We start from the raw sequence: 23,448 nt of genomic DNA on the forward strand, positions 1-23,448 counted from the left end.
AAGGAAAACAAGGTAGCAGTTTGAAAATACATGACAGAAAGAAAATGAAGGGCATGCTGATAGGGGAGCAGTCAGAGAGAAGGGGCGGCCTATGTGACCTCCCAGATAGGAATGTGTGTGGTGGGCAGCACCAAGCCCCCAGTGACCTGGTCCTGTTCACCCTTCTCTGGTCAGCCTCTCATCAGGCAGGTATGTGCTGCCGTTCAGCTTCCCACGCCCACGGAGTCCCTCATATCCAACTGAAGTTCAGGTTCAAAGATAGCAAGGTTATGCAGCATCATTAAGGATCCAGACTGCCTCTTGATGCTTCCAGGGAGAAGCTACTCGTGCCTTCAGTGGTTTGGGGAAAGGGACCCACCCCCTTGTTGCACCCAACAGACAACAGACCCCTTCCTCTTCCCCTCCCACCTCTCAAAATGCCCCATGGAGAGAGTTCTGCTGGGGACCCACTGTCCTGCCAAACATCACTCCCCTGAACCCCCAGGCTTCTCGTAGGATCAGAGCTCCAGCCCCCCATGAGGGTGCTTGCTCTTCCCTCCTGTTTCCTAGACCCACAAAGCCATGAGGGTGCTCACTTTTTCCCGTGGGCACTTTTCTACCTCACTGAGCATCTACTTCAAGCAGCTGGTGCGTCTCTGCTCTGCTTTCCACCCCAGTGAGTTAAGATGGCCCCATAGGGGAGGTGTTGGCTGGAGAGAGGAAGCTTCAGGTTCTGCTCTCCCCTATGGGCCTTCTCTAACCATAGCTCTAGGTGACTTGGCCTGCAGTGGTAGTGCCCCTGTTTAATTTCCTCTAATGCTCAAAGTCGATGCCATTTTGTCCAGTCAGCTGCTGGCTTTAAAACCCCAGTCTGCCACCTGATCACAAGTATGTATTTCCTGCATAGTTGTTCTAAAATAAACTTTGTAGGGGTGTCTGGGTGGCTCAGTCATTTGAGCAGACGTCTGACTTCCGTTCAGGTCATGATCTCACGGTTCATGAGTTGGAGCCCCGCATTGGGCTAGCTGCTGTCAGCCCAGAACCCGCTTCAGATCCTCTGTCTCCCTCTCTCTGTCTGCCTTACTTGTGTTCTCTTGCTCAAAAATAAACATTTAAAAAACTAAAATAAAATAAAACTTCATATAACAAGACTCACATCAAAAATCTAAATTAGGTTATCCCCAGTATACAGAGCTGAGCATTTTCATACCGATTTTGTTCAGATGGTAACCACATGGCTTGTAATACATGTAAAATTTATTTGTGAACCTCCCTGATGCTCACAATGCTGCCGCCCCCCCACCCCCCGTAGATTAAATGTTGTTTTTTCCTGCGTGGTTTTAAAAACAAATTAACTCTGGTCAAAAGGTGGAAACAACCCTAATGCCCATCAACAGATGAATGGTTGAATAAAATGTGTGTGTGTGTACACACACACACACACACACATATTACTCAGCCTTCAAAAGGTAGTGAAAATCTCATACATGCTACAACATGGATGAATCTTAAAAACATGATAAGTGAAATAAGCCACACACAAGAGGACAAATAGTGTACAATTTCACTTAAATGAGGCACCTAGAATAGACAAATTCCTAGGGACAGAAAGTGGAATAGTGGTTGCTAGGGATTGGGAGGGGGGTGGGGAATTACTGCTCAATGGGTACAGGGTTTCTCTCCTGGGTATTGAAAAAAGTCTGCAAATAGTGATGATAATTGCATGACATTTTGAATATAGTTAATGCTACTGAACTACACATTTAAAAATGGTTAAAATGGTAAATTTTATGTAATGTATATTCTATCACAGTATTAAAAATACGAGAAGAAGAGGCGGAAGAAGAGGGGGAAGGAACACAGGCCGGCAGACCTTCCCGCATGTTCTCAACTCACATGTGCACATGTGCATGTGCCAGGCAGAGGCATGTGTATGGCAGGCAAAACCAAAAAACAAATTTACCTACTTTGACCAAACTCATGTCAGTAGCTCCACTGTTACATAAAAGGAAACCTTGATGTCCTTAAAATTTTACTGAGTTCAGAATAAAACCTCATCCTTCAGATTGAACAAATAACTTATTAGCTGAAAAAAGGTGAAGGGACGTTTAGAGTCAGCATTCTAGGGGTTTTTTTTGCTGCTGGGTCCAAGTCACTGACCTGTAAAACTATCTTGGACCACATGCTCCCTCCTTCCTACTTTCTACAAACCCACACTTGCCCAAAGGGGTCCTTGCACAAGTCACAAATCTGTACTTTGCAATTCCCTGTAAGCCATGGCCTCAACTCTGCCTGCATTCCCATTGGCCCAGTTCAGGAAAAGCACTTTCCCTTCCTCCTCCTCTTTCTGCCCCTTCTTCTCCACTCTCCCTCCTCTTCCTCTTTCCCCTCCTCCTTCTCCCGCTCCCCTTGACCTCCTCCTCCCTCCTCCTCTGTCTCACCGACAGAGTCAGCAACATCATATCTCCACCAGAGTTCCAGGCCCATAGGCACTGACTGTGACTTTTAGATTCCTCAGGAAAGTGTCAACCATCAGCTCTTTCTCCAGCAGAAGGGCACATAGGTGTCAAGCCTTCTCCGTCAGTGGGCTTGGGGTCGCAGGTGGCTCCTTGCCCACCCTTGGCTTGGTTGGGGCAGACTCACTGCTGGCTAGCCATAACTTCCATAATGACCTCTCAGCATCTCTGCTCTCTCCAATCTTTTGTATCTTCCCTTTGGGTTTTAGAGCCATCTAAACTCTTCCTTTTTTTTTAATCTCTCAAACTTCTTTACAAGTGAATTTCACATAACAAAATTAATCATTTTAAAGTGTACAAGTCAGTGGCATTTAGTACATTCACAATGTTGCCCAACAACCACCTATATCGAGACTCAAAACATTTTCATTGCCCCAAAAGAAAATTGGCAGCCATTAAGCCATCACTCTCCATTTCGCCTTCCCCCCAACTCCTGCTAACCCCCTAAACTGTCTTGGTAACCCCTTTGGAATTTCCACATTTGGGTCCCAGATCTTATTTCTTATCTGTCATATCTGGTGCTTGGTCTGAAGCTCCAGTTTAACTTCCCATTATCCTTAGCCCACTATCTTGACCTAAATACCCTCCCTGCAATTCACAAATGCAGACACATTCACTTCTACGGCTTTGAGGCCCTTTCCTGAACTCTGCAGAAAAGCACTGCTTAAAACTCCACTGACCGTGAGTGTGGATCCTGTCTGGGGAAGATGAGCAAAGGCGTTATTATCCAGGGAGGGCCTGGATTCTGTTCCTGGCTGTTAGAGCACCCTCTGTGAAACAGGCAATAGGGAGCAGAGGGGTCTCCTGACTTCCTCCGCCTGAGGTGGAGCCAGAGGCTCATGGGAGGGTGACCACCATGTTGCATTAATACTGATGTGCTAATACCAATCTAGTGTGCGTAATAAGCTTTGTATTCACACTTTCTTTTAACAGGCTTCCAGGCAATGTCCTGCCGATCTGGGGACCACCCTTTGAGTAACAGGGACTAGACAGCAATAACTGCCAGAATAAAAGTAGGATGAACTGCTTCTTACCTGCTCAGAAGTTATCTTTCCAACCCAATTACCCCTGCCACTCGGCTGAAAAGTGGAGAAGCACTTTTCAAACAAAGGATAGGTGGGAGAGGTGGAAGGCAGAGGAAGCATGTGTGGAGGCCTTAAGCAGAAAGACAGCTTTGGTTTATTGAAAGAACTGAAAGAACCTCAGGGTGATTGAGATAGTGAGTGCAGGGAATTGGAGCAAGTGATGGGCAAGCTCCATTCCTGGTTCCAAATTTTCAGGGGCACAAGCCCTGCCCCCTCTGGGAGACCCTCCCCCAGTCTCTGGGGTAGGTGTCCTTTTGATATTCTTTGTCCAGTATTTCCACCATCCCCACACTTATGACAACATCACTGCACTTGCTCCTTCCTTGGTCTCTCAGCATCCATCCCCTGGCCTGTAAGCCCCTGGAGGGCATGGACCATGTCTACCTGGGATGAGCAAAACCATTTAATTGTCACTTAAGAAAACTTTCAAGGCATTGGGACCACTGTGGACCTCCCCCATCTCCAGCACCAGCTGGTGCCCACTTGGGAACTCCTCCTGAAGGGCTACATGGCTGAGCCTAGGACAGCTGGTGAGGGCTGGTGCCCTCCTCTTCCTACCCCTCAGAGAGGCTGGGCCCAAGGCCCTGCCATTAACTAGAAGCTGGAACACAACTGAGAGGAAACAGAAGCTTGATTTAAAACGGGGTGGGGGGCACAGTGTAACAGGAGATTCTGACGGTCCAGTCTTCTGAGAAATACACAGGGAAGGTACAAAGGCAGCAGGCCTGGAGGAGGTAGAATGCCTGGCAGAAGGGACTGAGCGTGACCCAAGGCCAGAGAGGAAAGAGACTGAATGGAGGGCAACACAGTTGAGGCCCACGGTCTTGGGCAATAAAACATGAGTATTTGCAGTCACCCCATTCATTTGATGGAAGGTCCCCAGTTAGGTAAAATGTGCCTGTAACAATGCCAGTTGGCAGGTTCAGGCCTGATTTGTGGCCTGACTGACCCTTCACAGGAGATAAGCTATGAGCAGGCACCTTGCCAGAATGGGAGATGCCCCCAAATACCGCTGTGTCACAAGACCCAGACTGAAAGGGTGCCTGGACTTCCTGGGTCATCAGGGGACTCACTGGCTCCCTGGACTCAGCCTCTGGGTTGGGGAAGACCGGTGCCAATGATAGGCTAGCTGGGCAAAGTGCATAGGGCTGCATACACCAGCATGGGGCCTAAGCCCCACTATATCACAGGCTTGGGGACAAAAGGGTCATACCTGGGGCTTCTGTGAAAATCTTGAGTCTCTGAGCACTTGGGGACAGGAGGCAGGGTCCCAGGTGTAGTAGGTCTGGGAAACTCAGCAATCCCATTTCCTCTTGGCCAGACACACACATTCTCAGTTTCTCTTCAGGCCTGTTCAGGACATGTGACTGGGGCCTGGCCAGTGGGCTGGCCCGTTTTAAAATCCCACTCTCTGTCCCAGGCTGTCTTCTTCCCTTTCAGTGTAGACAGTGGATGGGGGCCAAAGCAGGCTGATGGCACCGTCGGCCCCAGTCCCTCTCACAGAATTATCCTCTCCGTCTTCCTCGGCCCTTTGCTGTGTGCCGGCAGCTCCTCTCACTAAAGAGGCAGGGCCCATTTCTCTCCCCGGGTCTGGGATGTCATAGATGTGACACCCAGGAAGCTTGAAGAAGCATTTGCCTTACTTTTTGCCCCTCTGCAATTACCTTAAAACCATGGCTGAGCTCGCCTGTTGGAAAATGAGAGGACCCAGTGGCCCTGTCACTCCAGCCCACCCCATGACATGTGCATTAGGCTATCTGAGACCAAAAGAGCTGCCAGTCAAGTCCAGCCTAAATTGCTGACCACAGACGCATGAACTAAAGAAATATGCGTTGGCGTTAGTTTATTTCATTAGTTTGTTTTAATGCAACATCTCATGGCACTAGGTAAATGAAACAGCAGCAACCCCAAAAGACTGAATGAGGGGACCACCCACCGCCAACTCCACTGGGTTCCCACATGACCGAGCAGTAAGTTTTCACTGTGCTGTCACATTGAGACTCTGGGGTTTGCTTGCTACCTCAGCAGAGCTGGCCCTCTCCGGGCTGAGCCACAAGGAACCAGATCACAGGCCCCCTCCCAGACCCTGTGCCTCAGAGGCCCCAGCAGAGGGGAGGTGGTAGACAAAGCCAACTGTAGGAATAGCGACTAGCCTCCAGATCATGGAGGAGAAGAATTGGTGCGTTTTCTGGAAGCCCATGTGCTGGTAGAGGGCCCTGGCCGAGTGCTGCACCAGGGAGGTGATGAGGATGACTTGGCTGTACCCCTGGTCCCGTGCGAACTGGAGGGCAGTCCTGACCAGGGCCTTCGCTATCCCCTGGCCTCGGTGCTCTGGGGCCACACACAGGTGAAGCAGCTGCAACTTCTCCTTCTGCAGGGTGGCAGGCAGAACGCCCATAATGCCCACCACCTGCCCCTCAGCTTCAACCACCCAGAAGCAGGAGCCAGGTTTACCCAAGTAGGTCTTGGTGATGTCAGACATATCTGTGCGCAAAGACATGGCTATAAACTTGGTCCAGGGGTATCTGGAGAGGAATCTCAGGGCAGCAAGGAGGATGAGGCTGGCTACAAGGGCCAGGACCCAGGAGCCAGAGAACAGGAAAAGGGTGAGGGGCACCCCAAGCAAGAGCACCAGGGTTCGGGGCAGCTTCAGGATGTGGCAGAAGGTGGTGGGGATGTGCTCATTCATTCCCTGGGAGAACACATCCAGGACCCGTGTGCGGTCGTTCTCCCGGTATTTGCGGATGTGATAAGGAGCCATGGAAGACTGCTGAGCCTGAATCTCAAAGTCCATGAGAGAAAGAGAGAGAGCTAAGTGTCCCTGCACACCTTCCGGGCCACCCTGGGGAAAAGAGAGGAAGTCAGATGAGTGTCCCATCTCTGCCACCTCCCAGGAGTGGGGGAGACCCCTGCTCATGGGCATTTCTTTCTGCTTTTGCCCAAAAGGATGTAGGCCACAGCCAATGGGAGAAAGTGTAGGGTCAGAACGATTTGCATACGATCCTGGCTCTGTCCCTTTCTAGCTGTGTGACCTTAACATATCACCTAACTTCTCTGAACCTGTTTTTTTCATCTGTAGAACCGGATCAAGTAAAAACCTGGCTTCTGGGATTGTTTTGAAGATTTAATAAAGTAACATCAAAGCTCTGATATACAAAATACCCTCCTCTCCACCCTCTTTCCCCTTTTACTGGCTCACTTAGCTTGCTGGCACTTTGGGGCGGCACCATGCAGCAGCCAGACCATGTGTCCCCAGACCTTCGGTCCCTCTCCAGGAACCATACATTGTAGGAATCCTGTGTTCCCAAGTAAAAGTTTCAACAAAGACTCCTTCCCCCTTGATTGCAAATTTTTAGGCTGCTGGGGTTGTGTAAGAGTCAATCACCAAAAAAGGGGCAGCCTGGACATCCAGAGGAGAGTCTGGGGCTCCAGGCCTCTCTCCAAACACTGTCCTTTCTACCCGCATCCTCTCACCTGCTATCACAACGGCCTTGAATGTCCAGAGCAGCCTCGGAGTGGCCTCTGCTCTCAGCCTCTGCTTGGCATCCAGGAGAGACTGCCCAGGGCCTGCTCCACCACCAGGGACCAGGCCCTCCCTGGATGGCCACCTCATTGGCTGGTTCTTGCACCTGAGAGGCTGGGCTCTGACCGAGCAGGAAGCGCATTCTCCACTCACTCTTGTGATCATCAGAGACTCGGCCTGGAGTGGGGGAGCGGGGTCTGGAACAGCTCAGGGGGCCTTGCCCTTGCAGATGGCCTTCACTCTTCCTCCCGTGGTGGTTAAGGCCTGGAGTATCTCCCAGCAGGCACCTTGATGTGCTCTGGTGTCCACTCTCAGCCCCTCCACACAGCTCCTAGAAGCCTGGGGTTGCAGGCCTCACCGTGTGCTGTCTTCATGAGCTAGAGTCCAGGCTGAGCACACAAGGGGCGCTCTCCCTGCCTAGGCGTTACCTGGTCTGAGGAAGACTGACCATGGGCAGTTCCCTGCACTCATCTCACTAGGCTCCATCTTCGTTCGTTTGTTCATTTATTCATTCACAGTACTATTAAGTATGATGGAACTACTAGGTGCCTAGCGTCCTCTTCAGCTATGAGCAACAGTGACACACGGCAATGGGCACCAGTACCATGTGCAGCTGGTGTGTGTTCGATCGTTAGAGGCTGTGCCATCACAGCTGTTAAATAGTTTGCGCTGAGGTGAACTAAAAAAGGGAAAAACAGAAAATCCCTTCTCCGTGGAACGGATATGCTGTCGAGGGGGCTGCTTCCCTCCCCAAACTGAGTTTGCTCCTCTCCCCACGTGCCCTCACCCTGCGGCCCAACTAAGCCCCTCCCTCTATATTCTCACCGCTTCCTGAAGCTGAGACCACAGATCTATCTACTCAAGCATTTGTCGGTAGTGTCATCAAATGATGATCCGGCCACGCGCCGTGGGGGAGATTGGGCTACGGCACAGCGCCCGGCAGACCCTGGTTTCCCGTCCTCGAAGCTCCTCGCCAGATTCCGGGGATTGCGCGGCGCGCGCCACCTCTCACACTTGTGACGCGCGCTGGGCGGAGAGGGGCGGGCCGCAAGAGAGGATTAATAAGGACCCTTAAATCGAGACCAGAAGGAGAGGTAGGCCTGAGCAGGGCTGAGTGAAGGAGAGCGTTTTGGGCTGAGGGAACAGAGGCGTGAAGACACTGAGGCAGAACAAAGGCAAGGTTTCCAGGGAAAGGTGGCCAACATGGCCACGGAGAGAGGGAGGGAGCGGTGAGGGTGGCAAGGGCCGGTGCGTGTGAGGTCTGTGCCCCAGTTGTGGAGTTTGGACTCTACTCCGAAAGCGACGGGAGGCCATTGGTCTGCTTTTAGCTGGGGAGTAACCTAGGCAGGCGCGTGCACGTGTTGCTGTGGCTACAGGTGGAGAGTGAATGGGAAGAGACCGTGGAAGCGCGCAATCCCCGCCCCCCACGGGCTAGTGCGGCACCGCAGCTGATAAAGGAGCCTCGGGGTAGAGATATGCAGGATGCAAGCAAGAGCTTCTGACCAAGGAGGGCTAGTGGGAACAAAAATAGAGCGCTGCTCCACTCACCAAGCCGTCAGCGCCCCCCCCCCCCCCCCCCCCCCAGAGCTGAGTCTGGCCAAAGGAGAAGGTACCTATTTCTTACTTGCTCAAAGACATGACTCCCACTGAACTGTACATCCATCGGGCAGCATCTGTATGAAAGGGGTGCCTTGTTCTGTGTTCACCAGGAAGCCACGTGGGCTAGCAGAGGCCCTACAAGAGTAAGTGGTGACTTGGACCAGAGTGAGGCGATGGTGAGAACCAGCCCACCTGTAGGTGCATCTGGGGACAGAAACGGCAGGAGTTTGTAATGATCGAGATGGGAATGAGGATGAGGAAGGGGTCAGAGATGATAGTCACATTTCTGGCAAGAGCCTCTAGAGCATGCTGGAGAGAGACAGACTTGGAGAGAAAGATCATAACTGGGGCTGGTGGTACCATCCTGAGGCCTTCTGATCAGAAACCAAAGACGGGCAGGCTGGGATCCAGGCCCAGTGGATGGAGACTGCTGACGGTTCTGGGTCTTTGGCAGAAGGGTAGAGTTTAACGTGAAATCTGAGTGGTGAGCCATGCGTATTTGCTACATTTGTTTCATACATTTAATATTTAAACATTTCAATGTTAAGTAACATTTGAACTAAGAATCAAAACGGGGGACAGAGAGCTCCAAAGTACAGTTGAGTTTTCCTACCAAGTCTGCTATTAACCAGTCAAAAACCTCATAGTCAAGCTGAAGGGTCAAAGGTCTGTGGTCTGTCCCCACATTCTCTTTCTCTGTATTCTCTCTGGTCCTCTGTAGCATCCTCAAAACCCAGTGACCTTGGTTTACATACAGGCTTTTCATCCTCACAGCCATGAACAATGATCATGATTTATTGACATGAAAAAAAAAAAAGTCAAAATATAACTGCAAGAAATAAAGGATTATAAAGCCGTAGGTTTTAACTCATTTTGGTGAAAATGTAACCTGAAAATAATGTACGGACACAAGCATGCAGACAGAAAAGTCTGAGTGATCATACCAGATGCTGGCAGCATCTGTCTCTGGATGGAGGGCCTGTGGCTCATTCTCTGTGTAAAAGATGAAGCCTGGAGTGGGCTGAGGCTCCAGGCTCTTGCTTTCAGATGATGAAACAGAGGTTTGGGAATCTTCCTGGCTCTGCCTCAGCCGGATCTGAGAGCCTAGAGGGACCTATCTAAGATCATGAACTCCTAAAGGTAAGGCAGAGGTGCTTATTCTATTAGTTCATGTTTTAATTAACTTTTAGTGTATATAATTCAGTGGCATTTTGTACACACACTGTGTCATACGGCCACCACTTCTGACTCCAAAGCCTTTTCACATCCCAAAAGGAATTCCCTTGCCCCTGTGCAGTCACTCTCTCCACCTGTTCTCTCCAGACCCTGGCAACAACTAACCTGCTTTCTGGATGTTTCATTGAAATGAAATCATGTGATATGTGAACTTCTGTGTTCAGCTTCTTTTACTTTATGTCTTCAAGGTTCACCCATGGTGTAGCATGTATCAGTACATCATTGCTTTTCTATGGCTGAATAATATTCCATGGGAGGGATAGACCACATTTGTTTATCCATTCATCCAGTGATGGACATTTGGGTTGTTTCCACCTTTTGGCTGTGGTGAATAGTGCTGTTAGGAACGTTTGGGTACACGTTTTTGTTTGAGCACCTGTTTTCAGTTCTATTGGTTGTATACCCATAGTGGAATTTCTGAGTCATATGGTAATTTTATGTTTAACATTTTGAGGAACTGCCAACATGTTGTCCAAAGTGGCTGCACTGTTTTACTTTTCCACCAGTAGTGAGCCCTATTTTATTTTACTACCTGCCTCAGCAATACTGCCTGGTACATAAAGGGAAGAGATTGTTGTTATTCACTGAGAAATCAGATGCCTGACACTGTGACGAAGCTATTTTCCTATGCTCTGCTATTTGATATTCATGACAACCAAGGACAAAGGTTGCTATTAATGTTCCCATTTTGCAAATGGGAAACCAAGGCCAGAAAAGCTGAGAGATGTCCTACCCAAGACCTCACAGAGTCACTGTTATTCCAAGAGTTGTGGATTGGAGAACATGTCACTAAAACCCCACACTTACATCTATGACACACATTCCCTACTATACCAGCGCAGCCCAGAAATGGGCCAGTGAGATGGATGATGGTAAATGAGTGGCATTACATTTTGGAAGTCTCAGGGAGAAGAGAAAATCAATTCAATTACATTTTAATTGAGTTGGCAGAATCTCCTCTAACCTCTCGTCGGGGCTCCCAGTAACCCAACATCAGGCCAATGCCCTGAACTTTTACTGAGAACTCATCACTTAAAGGAGACGAGTGGAAGAAAATAGTAGCAAATCATTTCAAGGGGAAAGAAGTAGGTAAGAGCATCCTTGGTAAGATGCACAGAAATCCTAGGTCAGTGATTCCAGCTCTACAGAAATGTTCTGTAACCTTTCAATTCTCTGAGAAAGTGAGAAGGTCTCAGGCCCCAACACTCAAATTAGGGTAACTCCAGCAAATTTTATGCAGATGATGAAAGGGACTAACTCTGAAGGTGTGGGTGGGTAGAGGGGGATGAGAGATGGTGTGGGAGCCAGGTATGTTATTGCCCAGAGGCCTGAAGCCAGGTGGGAGGGTGAGGTGACAGGAGCCTGACCCAGGAGTTGAAAGGTTCAGGGACAAAGCCAGTGCACCTGACCTTACAGGGAGGGGTCAGGTTAATAAATACCCAGGCCTCACTCTCTTCCCCTCTCCAATCTCGGCCTGGCCTCCCAGTGGCCACACCCAAGCAGAAGCCAAGAGATCCCTTGCTGACATACAGGTCAGCCACCTGGAACACAGAGAAGAGGGGGTAAAGGTGAAGAGAGATCTGGAGGGGAACATGGGAGATCAGCGGCACAAAGGACTGTGAAAGCATCAATGACAGGCAAATTCGATGACTACAGACTGCTTATTCTAAGACCGGCCAAACTAGGTTATGCTTTCCTCATTATTGTGGTGTGACTGCAGAGTGGCTGCCTTCGGCAAAGCCAAGAGCAGGGAAGTGGCTGCAACGGGGGGTGCAGAATGGCACCTTTCTGCTCTGAAGCCTTTAATGAGTTCAACTCCTCATCCCCAATAATTCCACTGTAGAGAAGCTATGCTAAAGAGAACCATGTACAAATGTTTATTTGCAAGTGAAGTGAAACATTGAAAGCAACGTAAGTGCATAAAAATAGAGGAAGCATGTATGTGATGTATTACACATCAATAAAAAGAATGTGAGCACGATGGCAAGGGAGGGACAGTGGACTGAGGTGTTAGGATCTGGGGTCACATAGATTGGAGTTTTAATCCCGGGCAGGGGAAGAGAGGTCTTTGCAATGGAGATGTCTGGGGGAGCACCACCTTAACCGAGGGACCAATCTTTGTATCACCAATAATAGGGCCAACTGACATTGCCTCCTGATGATATGCAATGGCAAGGACACATAATCTAAAATATTTAAGTTGACTTAAATCATGAACAAATCCAAACTGTGTGGAATTTTGAAAGACATCTAGGGTAGGTACTCTTCAAAAAATGTCAACATCATTCTTAACAAGATTGTTGTAGATTAGAGACTGAGATGACAGATAAACACCATAGGCTGAAGAAACATGTCTGCAACTCACTTTCAAATCTTGCAGCAAAAGTGTGTGTGTGTACACAAACCTGAGCTCAGGAGAGCACTAGCAAGCAAATGTAGCAAAATGTTAACAACAAGTAGTGAATTCACTTGAAAGGTACATGGACTTTCACTGTATTATTGTCAGTTGTTCTGTAGGTTAGAAATGGAGTTCAGAGACTAAATCTGTTTTCTTGCTGGTAAAAAATCTCTTGGATTGTAGTAAGGACTAAATGAGGTAGTGCATATACAATGCTAAGCACAGTGCACACGAGAAATGTTAGCTATGTACATATGTACTTTATTATTTATGATCATGATAGAAATCACTAAGTACTTCTACCTCTCTGCTTTCCAGCATGGGGCAAGATCACACTTCTCCGTTCCTTGTGAGGTTGGCAGGGCCATGTAACTGGCTTTGGAGAATGAAACATGAGATAAGCAAACTGGGTTCCTGAGTCACTATCCTGACTGTTTACAGATTCACACAATCTGGCTATGTAGACTGAACAAGACACAAATTTTTGTCGTGTGAAGCCAATGAGCTTTAGGGACTGTAATCAAAGCCTAGCCTAACCCAGATATCCACAAAGCAAGGCCCTCAGGTCGAATCCTGTCCACCACTTGTTTTTGCCCATAAAGTTTCACTGAAACACAGCCGTACTCATCATTTATGGTCTGTGGATACCTTTGCACTATGATAGCAAGAGTTGAGTAGATACAGTGGAGACGTTATGGACTGCAAAGCCGAAAATATTTACTATCTGGCCCTTCACAGAAAAGTTTGCTCACCCCTGACCAAGCCTGTCTTGACTGCTACGATCAAAATATAAAGTGAAAAAAGAAAACCCAAAGCATTTATAAAACATGGCTTTAGGGGCGCCTGGGTGGCGCAGTCGGTTAAGCGTCCGACTTCAGCCAGGTCACGATCTCGCGGTCCGTGAGTTCGAGCCCCGCGTCAGGCTCTGGGCTGATGGCTCGGAGCCTGGAGCCTGTTTCCGATTCTGTGTCTCCCTCTCTCTCTGCCCCTCCCCCGTTCATGCTCTGTCTCTCTCTGTCCCAAAAATTAAAAAAAAAAAAAAAAAAAAAACGTTGAAAAAAAAAAAATAAAATAAAACATGGCTTTATACTAGCTCTATGACCTTGAGCAAGTTATTGTTTCTATAATCTTTTAGTTTCCTGGGTGTAAAATGGTGGTAATATTAAGTGTTTATAACATTATGATGAGTAAATTCTTGTATGTAAAATACTTGGAACCGGGAGGCTTGGAAGGGAAATACTAGATTAGCCAGAAGTAAGGGCAGGAATATGAGCTGATGAATATAAAATCACTAAGGCAAGAACCTAGTAAAAATCCAGTTATTCCAATTAAATAAAAATAAACCTGAATAGAAACCGAAGACTAGACAACAACAACAAATAATAGCAACAGTGGTTATCTTTCAAGATATTAAGAGAGAGGACTAGGAATGGTTTGTTATACCATTCTGTTTTAAAATTTTCCATAATTGAACACGTTTTTTTTTTTTTAAATTAAAAAAATTTTTTTAACATTTATTTTTGAGAGAGACAGAGCATGAGCAGGGGAGGGGCAGAGAGAGAGGGAGACACAGAATCTGAAGCAGGCTCCAGGCTCGGAGCTGTCAGCAGTCAGCACAGAACCTGACGTGGGGCTTGAACCCACGAACCGCAAGATCGTGACCTGAGCCAAAGTCAGACACTTAACCAACTGAGCCAACCAGGTGCCCCTGTTTTTTTCTTTTAATTTTTTAATGTTTATTTATTTTTATTTTTATTTTTTTTAATATATGAAATTTATTGTCAAATTGGTTTCCATACAACACCCAGTGCTCATCCCAAAAGGTGCCCTCCTCAATACCCATCACCCACCCTCCCCTCCCTCCCACCCCCCATCAACCCTCAGTTTGTTCTCAGTTTTTAACAGTCTCTTATGCTTTGGCTCTCTCCCACTCTAACCTCTTCTTTTTTTTTTTTTCCTTCCCCTCCCCCATGGGTTTCTGTTAAGTTTCTCAGGATCCACATAAGAGTGAAACCATATGGTATCTGTCTTTCTCTGTATGGCTTATTTCACTTAGCATCACACTCTCCAGTTCCATCCATGTTGCTACAAAAGGCCATATTTCATTCTTTCTCATTGCCACGTAGTATTCCATTGTGTATATAAAGCACAATTTCTTTATCCATTCATCAGTTGATGGACATTTAGGCTCTTTCCATAATTTGGCTATTGTTGAGAGCGCTGCTATAAACATTGGGGTACAAGTGCCCCTATGCATCAGTACTCCTGTATCCCTTGGGTAAATTCCTAGCAGTGCTATTGCTGGGTCATAGGGTAGGTCTATTTTTAATTTAATGAGGAACCTCCACACTGCTTTCCAGAGCGGCATATTTATTTATTTTTAAGAGAGAGAGAGAGGCAGAGTGCAAGTGGCGGAGGGGCAGAGACAGAGGGGTAGACAGAATTGGAAGCAGGCTCCAGGTCCTGAGCTGTCAGCATACAGCTAGATGTGGGGCCCAAACCCACAAACTGCGAGATCATGACTTTAGCCGAAGTCAGACACTTAACCAACTGAGCCACTCAGGTTCCCTGAACATACACATTTTATAATCAAGAAAGAAAAATCAATGTTTTCTTATGAAAAATCTTAATATTTCTGTCATTTTACAAAACATCTTTTGTTGACATTCTACAAATGATACCATCCAACAATGTTCCAATACTTTCTTCTTGTGAAGACAGTTTATATATCTGTGAAAATAAAAGATGAATTATGACATGCTAATATATTCATGCACTACTAGTTTCCATTATACAAACATATATAAGTGAAATTATTTATCATTCAACTACTGGGATAATGACATGAAATCACAAATCACGAATGTGATTAAAATATATAAAGTAGATGGCAATTCATCATTTATGTCAAAAGTTCCCTTTAAATTAGTTATGATAATAACCCTCTACACATAGAAACTGAATCTATTTTTTTTTTTTGAATCTGTACCAATTTTTAAAGCATACGTCAAGATATTAAAGATCAAGCTTACACAGTATATTTGAAATGTAAAATAAATATAAAATGTATTCTGCACTTTTTTTTTTTTTCTTCAGAGAGGAGACAGCACGAGCGACAAGCAGGGGAGTGGGAGAGAGAATCCCAAGCAGGCTCCATGCCCAGCACAGAACCCAATGCAGGGCTTGATCCCATGACCCTGGGATCATGACCTGAGCTGAAATCAAAAGTAGGGCACTCAACCAACTGAGCCACTAACGTGCCTCTGAAGTTATTTATTCTTTTTTTTTTTTTAATGTTTGTTTATTTTTGAGAGAGACAGAGCAGAGTAGGGGCAGGGAGAGAGAGGGAGACACAGATTCCGAAGCAGGTTCCAGGCTCTGAACTATCAGCACAGACCCTGACACAGGACTCAAACTTGGGAACTAGGAGAACATGACCTGAGCTGAAGTCAGAAGCTGAATTGACTGAGCCACCGAGGCATCCCTGAAGTTATTTATTCTTAATTAAAGAATGCTTTTATCAACTAAATTTCTAACTAAATTTTACATAAATCAGCATCTTCTTTTTTTTATTTTTTTTTAATGTTTATTTATTTTTGAGACAGAGAGACAGAGCATGAACGGGGTTGGGTCAGAGAGAGAGGGAGACACAGAATCGGAAGCAGACTCCAGGCTCTGAGCTGTCAGCACAGAGCCTGATGCGGGGCTCGAACTCAACGAACTGCGAGATCATGACGCTGACGTCAGATACTCAACTGACTGAGCCACCCAGGCGCCCCTATAATCCAGCATCTTCTAATTCTTTGCATCTGTAACTATTTTTCAAGTAATTTTTAATTACATTAACCTTTCTTAAAGAAAAACAAAAACCAGAAGGATCAGTGATCAACAAGCAAACAACATCAGTATTATTCTTCATCTATCACACTTTGTAAAAATACAGATTTACAAACCTTTTTGACTTCTGTAATATTTGTTATGTCAGGTAGATTTTTCAGAGAAACTTGATGACCTTCTACCTGAGATATTAAGTCTTCTTGATTTATTTGTTTTTCTCCCTCTTCAATGTAAACAATTAGAATTGAAGTGTCATTTGCTGAGATACCAAATTTTTTCAAAGCTTCTGAAATCTAAGGAAAAGAACAACAACAAACAATAACCAGTAGCTTCTGTGTCTGAAACATCCCCCCATGGGCCTCCTTTTTCCTTGGTCAGGTTCTTATTTTTCATATCCTAATGATTCTACCTACAGTGTTTCTCTTCAACAACCCTTCTTGACACCCACCACATCTGCCTCTAGAGTACTCTCTGCTCAAAACTGCACCTTATTCCTGCGCAATCAAGCCTACTTCTTGGCGTTTCTTAACATCAACACTCCCTCCCTCTGGCCCCAAGTGACCCTCTAGCCATGCACACCCACCTTCTACCCAGACTGGACCATATGGGTGTCCACCATTTCATACATTTTTTCCTATGCTCAAACTTTGTCCTCAGCCTGGAGTGTCCTCATCCCTCAAGGTCCAACACTAATGTCACTAATGTCATCCTTTCTCCTTACAGGAGTTGCTTCTTTGCTGTTTCCATTGGTTTGAAGTATTATTCCCATTATGTCACTTATCTTAGCGCATTTGGATTTCTGTCTTGTTTACCTGCCTTCCTCAGGAACATGTTTCTCCTGCCCTAGAACCGTAACTGTAAGAGGGACAAGCCCAGCAGATGTTTACCGAAGTGAAGTTTCTCAAATTATTTCAAATGATGTCAAAGAAATTATAATTATCTGGTAATTTTTTCTCCAGGTACTGAGGAATTCTATTATCATGCATTCTATAAACTTTATAAAATTTCAAACATTATTTTAAACCATGCTGCGGGTTTCCTAATTGTCCTTTGGATGATGTTAGTACCTGGTTGTGTTCTTAATAGTAGTAGTAATACTAAAACTTCATCAGCAAAATTTATTTTTTTCATGTGCCACAGGTAGAATATCTTTAGCTCAATAACTTTGATTACTACCGGTATTTCAAACCACAAACTCTTCCTGAGCCCTGGGTATATGAGTGAGCCTGTGTTAAAGGCTGTTCCACGTACCAGGCAGGCTTCTGGTATATGGAAAAGACATGGATTCTATCCTTAAGGAGTTATAGGGAGAGTAAAAGATGTGCATGGTAACACACAAATATCCATGCTTAATGTTTTGCCATTTAAATTTATATATCATTTAGAGGGATCTTCCTGACCCTATATGGTAAGAAGGACAGATAAAACTATCCTCATCTAATGTAGCTAAATTTTTGTTTATTCCTATGTGAAGTGACTCCAAAGCTTATTTGTCTAGGAAGAGGCAGTGCTAAACCTCAATCTTTCCAGAACACTCTTCACTATTACAGCCCAACACTGGGGAACACACATTAGCACAACACAATCAACATAAATAAAGTAAAATCCATATTAATTACATTGTTATTTGGGGAAAGGTTGAAAATAATTTCAGTTGATAGAGTTTTTGTCTTCATTTTTCCCAGTCTGTAGAGATGAACTGCTTTGTTTGAGGCCACAAGTATCTGAAATGGATCAACAATCTACCAAAGAGAACATAAAGAATTACACACGGAGAATCTGGAGCACTTGGAAGACACATGCCTTCTCTCTTGGTAACTCCAATGTCAGGCTGTTTGACTTCATCACAGTTTCTATGGACTAGGTTTTCAAAATTGCTGGGTGTTCAGTAAATCATAGAATGTTAAAGCTGCAAGGAACTTAAATAGTAAAAATTTAAAAAAGAACATTGGGGGGAGCCTGGGTGGCTCAGTCAGTTAAGCGTCCAACTTCAGCTCAGGTCATGATCTCGTGGTTTGTGAGGTCAAGCCCCGCGTTGGGCTCTGTGCTGACAGCTCAGAGCCTGGAGCCTGCTTCAGATTCTGTGTCTCCCCCTCTCTCTACCCCTCCCATGCTCATGCTCTGTCCCTCTCAATAATAAATAAATAAATATTTAAAAAAAAATTTTTTAAAGAACATTGAGCACTAATATGGGGAAAGGCGATAGTCTAAACACTTTACCTGTATTATTTTAATTCTTAAAACTACCCTATGAAATCAGTAGTATTATTCACACACAGTAGATGAGGAAGCCAAAGCAAAGAATGTTTGGGTTTGAATCCCAGCTGTCACTTCCTACTGAGGGACCTTGGGCAGATCCCTTAGTTTTATCTGTTAGATGCAGATAATCATAGTAGTTACTTCATAGGGTTGTTGTGAAGATTAAGTGAGTTAGTATATGGAAAGCACTTAGAACAATGGCAGGAACAGAGCAAACATGGTACAAAGGTTGCCTACCACTTGCTCAAAGTCATAATAAGTGGCAGAGCTGAGATTAAGTCCTAGTAACATGGTTCCACAGTGTGTGCTCTTAACCACTATGGATGCCTCCTCTGCAGAGATTTTTCTAGTTTAAATGAGTAAATGAAGCTCCAGGCATTTGCCATTACATCAGAGTCAGAATACAACCTTTCATATCTCCTGGGAAGGGCCTAGCACTTTGGCTTCTATTCACTATTAAATTCAAGGTTGGCTCAATCTGACTCCACAGTTTAGACAAGAACTATTTATCCAAAGATGACAATTTTAGGCTAACCTGTAACATCATGAAAAATTAACATATTATTGGAGTGCCTGGGTGGTTCAGTTGGTTTGGCATCCGACTTCGGCTCAGGTCATGATCTCTTGATTTGTGGGTTCGAGCCCCACAGTAGGCTCTGTGCTGACAGCTCGTAGCCTGCAACCTGCTTCGGATTCTGTGTCTCCCTCTTTCTCGCCCCCTCCCCCACTCATGCTCTGTCTCTCGGTCTCTCAAAAATAAGTAAGCGTAAAAAATTTTTTTTAATTAACATATTCTTAAATGCCCCTTTATAGCTCATTTGTTCTTACTTGTACTTACCACCTTAGGGTTTATTAATGCACCATCAATAGCACCTTCCATGGCCTTTTTTCTCAAGTCTCCAGCATTTTTTACATCTTTAAACAACAGAAGGGTCACCCTGCATTCGGGAAATAGGTCCAGCTGATGCGTTAACTGCATTTCACAGACAAGCACGATTCTAAAAGACCAAAAGACTTCATCTGTTTAAAAGCTAATGGTATAATTCAACTAATAAACATCCTCAGTAACAAATATAACAAGATGACAGAACTGTTACACTAGAAGAATCCATCCCAAAAGCACATTTGGCATCCCCATGAGATGTCTACCAACCCTGCTGAGTTGTTCCTAGCTTCCTTTACTGAAAGACCAAGGTTGCTGCCTGCTTCTCTGGTTGTGCAGGCAGGCAGGCAGGCTTTGATGCATGGCTGAGGAGCAGCTTCTCTAACAGACAAGTAGAAGCAGAATGGCAGGAATTCTTTAGGCCACGGATTACTTATGGTGTGAACGAAACCTCACTCCAACTTAGCCTTTTTAGCTTTCTGATCTTCCCATTTTATGTATATTTTAGCAGAACCTAGACACAAATATTAAGAAAATTTTATTGAAGTACAACACTTGACTCAAAGATACTCATTTCACACATGACATTTAAGTAGAGAGGGGGTACAATTATTTTTAATGTTTTATTTATTTTTGAGAGAGAGCATGAGCATAAGTGGGGGAGGGGCAGAGAGAGAGGGAGTCACAATCTGAAGCGGGCTCCAGGCTCAGAGCCGTCAGCTTACAGTCTGATGTGGGGCTCAAATCCCCGAACCATGAGATCATGACCTGAGGCAAAGTTGGATGCTTAACCAACTGAGCCACCCAGGTGCCCCAGGAGGGGGTACAATTATTAAAAAATCAATACAGGCCTTTTCTTAGACATAAGTTTAATAAGGAAAGGACAAAGACATAAAAGAAACATAAAGGACAACTTGACTAACTAGAAAGACAACCATATCCTTGAACTGAAAAACTAAGTATCTTTAAAACAATTTCAAAGTGTTAGTAAGTTATTTGGGGGTGGCAATTTGGTAAGTTCATGTTATCCTTGGTAGTTTCCATTTCTAGGACTCTTTTCAAGGAATAATTAGAAACCTGAAAATTTACGTAATAAGATGCTCCTCTCATCATCCTAATAGCAAAAATTTGAAAACAAACTAGCAAATAACAGATTGTTGCAACTAAACAAGCATTAAAAACTGTCATCTTGGAGACCGGTTAATTGGTGTGAAATAGCAATAAATAACATTAAGTAAAAACATCTGATTGAAAAACAAAACACAGGAGCACCTGAGTGGCTCAGTCAGTTAAACATCTGACTTCAGTTCAGGTCATGATCTTACAGTTCCTAAGTTCAAGCCCCACATCAGGCTCCTCCCTGGCAGTATGGAGCCTGCTTGGGATTCTCTCTCTCCCTCTCTCTCTGCCTCTCCCCCACTGGCATGCATACTGTATCTCAAAATAAATTGTAAAAAAATACATAAAAAAAGAAAGACAAAACATAAAATGTGGCATAAACTGTGGGCTTTTCAAAAAGGAGCATAAAAAATATTGAAAGGAAGATACACCAAAAAGTTATCTCAGACTTGGTGGAATTACATCTGACTTTTTGTTAGGATAAAAAATATATGTGTGAATAATATCCTGGCACACAGCAGTTCAATCTTTATTGTCATAGTAACATCCAATGGGGAAAAGATAGATACAGAAAAATATAATGAATACATTCCCAATTACACAAAAAGATGCACACAGAAAACAAAAACATGAAACACACCAAAATATGGCCATCTTGGGTGGCAGGATTATTGGTAACGTTTATCATCTTCTATAAAAAAAAAAAAATTGCACTGAATTTTCTACAGTAAGCACACAAAATAAGAGTACAGATAATCAGCAAGGAAAAAAACTTTCCGTTTGGTTTTTTTCCTAGGGAAAAAAGGTCCCCTTGATGAGGTTTTGGGGTGATAGTGGGGTTCACAGCTGATGGTCAATAAAGAATTCATGAAGATGTCTTTGGTACAAAAGTGATTTTATTAAAGCATGGGAACAGGAACCCAGGGCAGAAACAGCTGCACAGGGGTTGTGAAGAGTGGCTTGTTACATACTATGAGTTTAGGGGAGGTAAAGTCAGAAGGGAAGTTTCCAGACACTTTCTTATGCTAAAGACTCACAGATTACGGGAGGCCTAGCTATTGTCAAACTAAGTTGTTGTTGTTGTTTTTCCCCTCTAGCAAATCATTAACATTAAGACAGCAGGGAGTTCCAGGACTTTAGGCTATTGATGGGATTACGTTTCTTTAGTAAACTGGTAGAGACTCATCAGTTTAACCATTTGTTTTGTCCTTTCCTTTGTTCTTGGGTAGACAGGAGTGTCCATGGAATGTCACACAGATCCCACTGGGGTGGGGGTGTGCTAGCTTATATTTTGCCCTCAGCCCGCCTTATGGTCTCTCATCGGCCTAGCAAAAGTCAAAACATAATTCCCTCACTTAGGCCAGAAACTTAGAATCATCGTTGCTCTCAATCACAGCAAATCCAGAGTCCTACTCCTAGCTCCCATAGTTACTCTCTAGTCTTGACGACTTTACCTCTTAAGTACCATTTTGACCCGTCCACTTCTCCCCAGTACCCACTGCCCCCAGCCCAGGCCGCATGTCTCAACTACAGCTGTGGCCTCCTAGGGGTGGTGGCCTCGCAGTTCCAGCCCTCCTACCATCCAACTTCCACCTGGCAGTAAGACCGATCCTTTCAAAACGTAAACCATATCTCGTCCTTCCGCCGCTCTTGTGATAAAGCTCCCACTTAATGGCAGGGCGTTTCAAACCCTCCAGTCGCAGCCCTCTCGCCTTGTGCTGCTGCCAGCGCACCTGTCTCCAGACCGCGGTCTTTCCGCTACAGCCCAGTGGCCTCCCCAGTTTCAAATGCCCAGGCTCGCTCCCCAACTCTGCCCCTCCGACAGGTACAGCCCCTGACTTCTTCCTCCCTCCCTTCAACTCCGTTTAAAAAGTCCATTTACCAAGGTCTCAGGCCCTCTTACACGTGCTCCTCAGCCCTTTTCATCGGTTTGATGAGTCCTCATTCAGCTGTGTAGCACTCAGAGAGCATGAGCTTGTCACTGCCGTACTGAGCCCCCGGTGCTGGCCCTCCGCCCGCCCTGCCAGAGAGGACTCACCTGCGCACTCTCGGTCCTCCCGGAAGGCCTTCCCCTCGGAAACAAACCCCTCACTTTCCGGAAGCTGGGCCGCAACCGCGCAAGTCCCTCCCCAGAAGCTCCTTCCCCAGCCTGAGAGACGCCGGCGGACGCAAATGGGAGCCAGGGCCCCATCTGTCACTTCCGGCTATGGGGACGGTAAGGATCCGCGGGCCGGACGCTGAGGTTTCAGGGCGCGTCTCAGCCTTTCTCCAACGCGTTTTGGCGTTGGGGGAGACATCGGTTTCTTCTTGTGCAAAGAACAGTGTTGGCCAGGATGAACTCCACATTCATCTCAGCTACAGTTCTTTTCGGGGACGGACGGAACTTGTTTCCTTCTTGCAACGGTGCGGTCATTTAGGAAAGCTCTGGAGTGGACCGCGATTTGCTTTGGGTACTTAAGAGGTGACAGAACGTTGGTGAAATCAACCTCTTCCTGCTTCTAGCAGGTTCAGAGATTTGTCGTCTCTAAGTGTATCAGCCTCTAAGAGAGGCTGCAAATAATTATTTTCCATGTTTTTTATGGTTCCGGTTCATCTTGGTCCATACTTTACACAGGAAAACAGGTAAATTTACGCAAGTAAATAACAAATAAACCGGTCGGGTGGATATGTGCTATGGAGAAAAAATAAAGGAAAGGGAGGAATGCCTGGCCGAGGGTATTGCTATTTCAAATAGGATGGTTAAGAGCTCACCAGAAAGGGCCCTTTGAACAGTAACTGGAGGAGGTCTGTTTAACTGGGAGAACAGCATTCCAGGCAATAAAGAGAGTTCAAAGGCTCTGAGACACTTATGGCCTTCCCCCACTTAAGGGATAGTAAAGAGAAGCATGGGCTTGAACACAGTGGGAATATATATAGGTGTAAAAGATATTAAAAAATTTTTTTTAATGTTTATTTATTTTTGAGAGAGAGCATGAGCTGGGGGTGGCATGGGGCAGAGAGAGAGGGAGACACAA

The 23,448-nt window shown here is 45.5% G+C and overlaps 2 protein-coding genes across 8 annotated transcripts; both read right to left on the reverse strand.

Moving 5' to 3' along the window:
* Positions 1-5,410: 5,410 nt before the first annotated feature.
* NAT8 (N-acetyltransferase 8 (putative)) lies at positions 5,411-8,123 on the reverse strand. Its single transcript, XM_053890830.1, has one exon. It carries the CDS (start codon positions 6,501-6,503, stop codon positions 5,646-5,648), a length of 858 nt encoding a protein of 285 aa, XP_053746805.1. The 5' UTR covers positions 6,504-8,123; the 3' UTR covers positions 5,411-5,645.
* Positions 8,124-9,198: 1,075 nt separating this feature from the next.
* Positions 9,199-22,614, reverse strand: TPRKB (TP53RK binding protein). Of its 7 annotated transcripts, XM_053890831.1 has the most exons (6): positions 22,317-22,466; positions 19,586-19,829; positions 19,271-19,430; positions 17,793-17,915; positions 16,290-16,466; positions 9,199-9,469 (listed from the first exon to the last, which is right to left on the reverse strand). In XM_053890831.1, exons 3-6 carry the CDS (start codon positions 19,409-19,411, stop codon positions 9,350-9,352), a joined length of 561 nt encoding a protein of 186 aa, XP_053746806.1. In that variant the 5' UTR covers positions 19,412-19,430; positions 19,586-19,829; positions 22,317-22,466; the 3' UTR covers positions 9,199-9,349. The 7 variants fall into 7 exon arrangements, with proteins under 7 accessions (XP_053746806.1, XP_019297463.1, XP_019297488.1 ...); XM_019441918.2 differs by lacking the exons at positions 19,586-19,829; positions 22,317-22,466 and adding an exon at positions 22,473-22,606; XM_019441943.2 differs by lacking the exons at positions 19,586-19,829; positions 22,317-22,466 and adding an exon at positions 22,473-22,601 and having other exon boundaries at positions 19,271-19,370.
* Between the last annotated feature and the right edge of the window lie 834 nt (positions 22,615-23,448).

The sequence above is a fragment of the Panthera pardus genome, unplaced genomic scaffold (assembly GCF_024362965.1).
Source record: "Panthera pardus isolate Hobbes unplaced genomic scaffold, ASM2436296v1 HiC_scaffold_25, whole genome shotgun sequence".
Lineage (NCBI taxonomy): Eukaryota > Metazoa > Chordata > Mammalia > Carnivora > Felidae > Panthera > Panthera pardus.

Bases quoted from the DNA above. Each gene is read 5' to 3' on its own strand.
- TPRKB (XM_019441918.2), bottom strand. From the start codon at position 19,411: ATGCAGTTAACGCATCAGCTGGACCTATTTCCCGAATGCAGGGTGACC. The intron at 16,467-17,792 runs GTAATTAATATG...TCTTTTCCTTAG, and splicing joins ACCTTTCCCCAAATAACAAT to ATTTCAGAAGCTTTGAAAAA. The intron at 9,470-16,289 runs GTTTGTAAATCT...CATGGCTGTGAG, and splicing joins ATATTACAGAAGTCAAAAAG to GATGAAAAGCCTGTATGTAA.
- NAT8 (XM_053890830.1), bottom strand. From the start codon at position 6,503: ATGCCCATGAGCAGGGGTCTCCCCCACTCCTGGGAGGTGGCAGAGATG.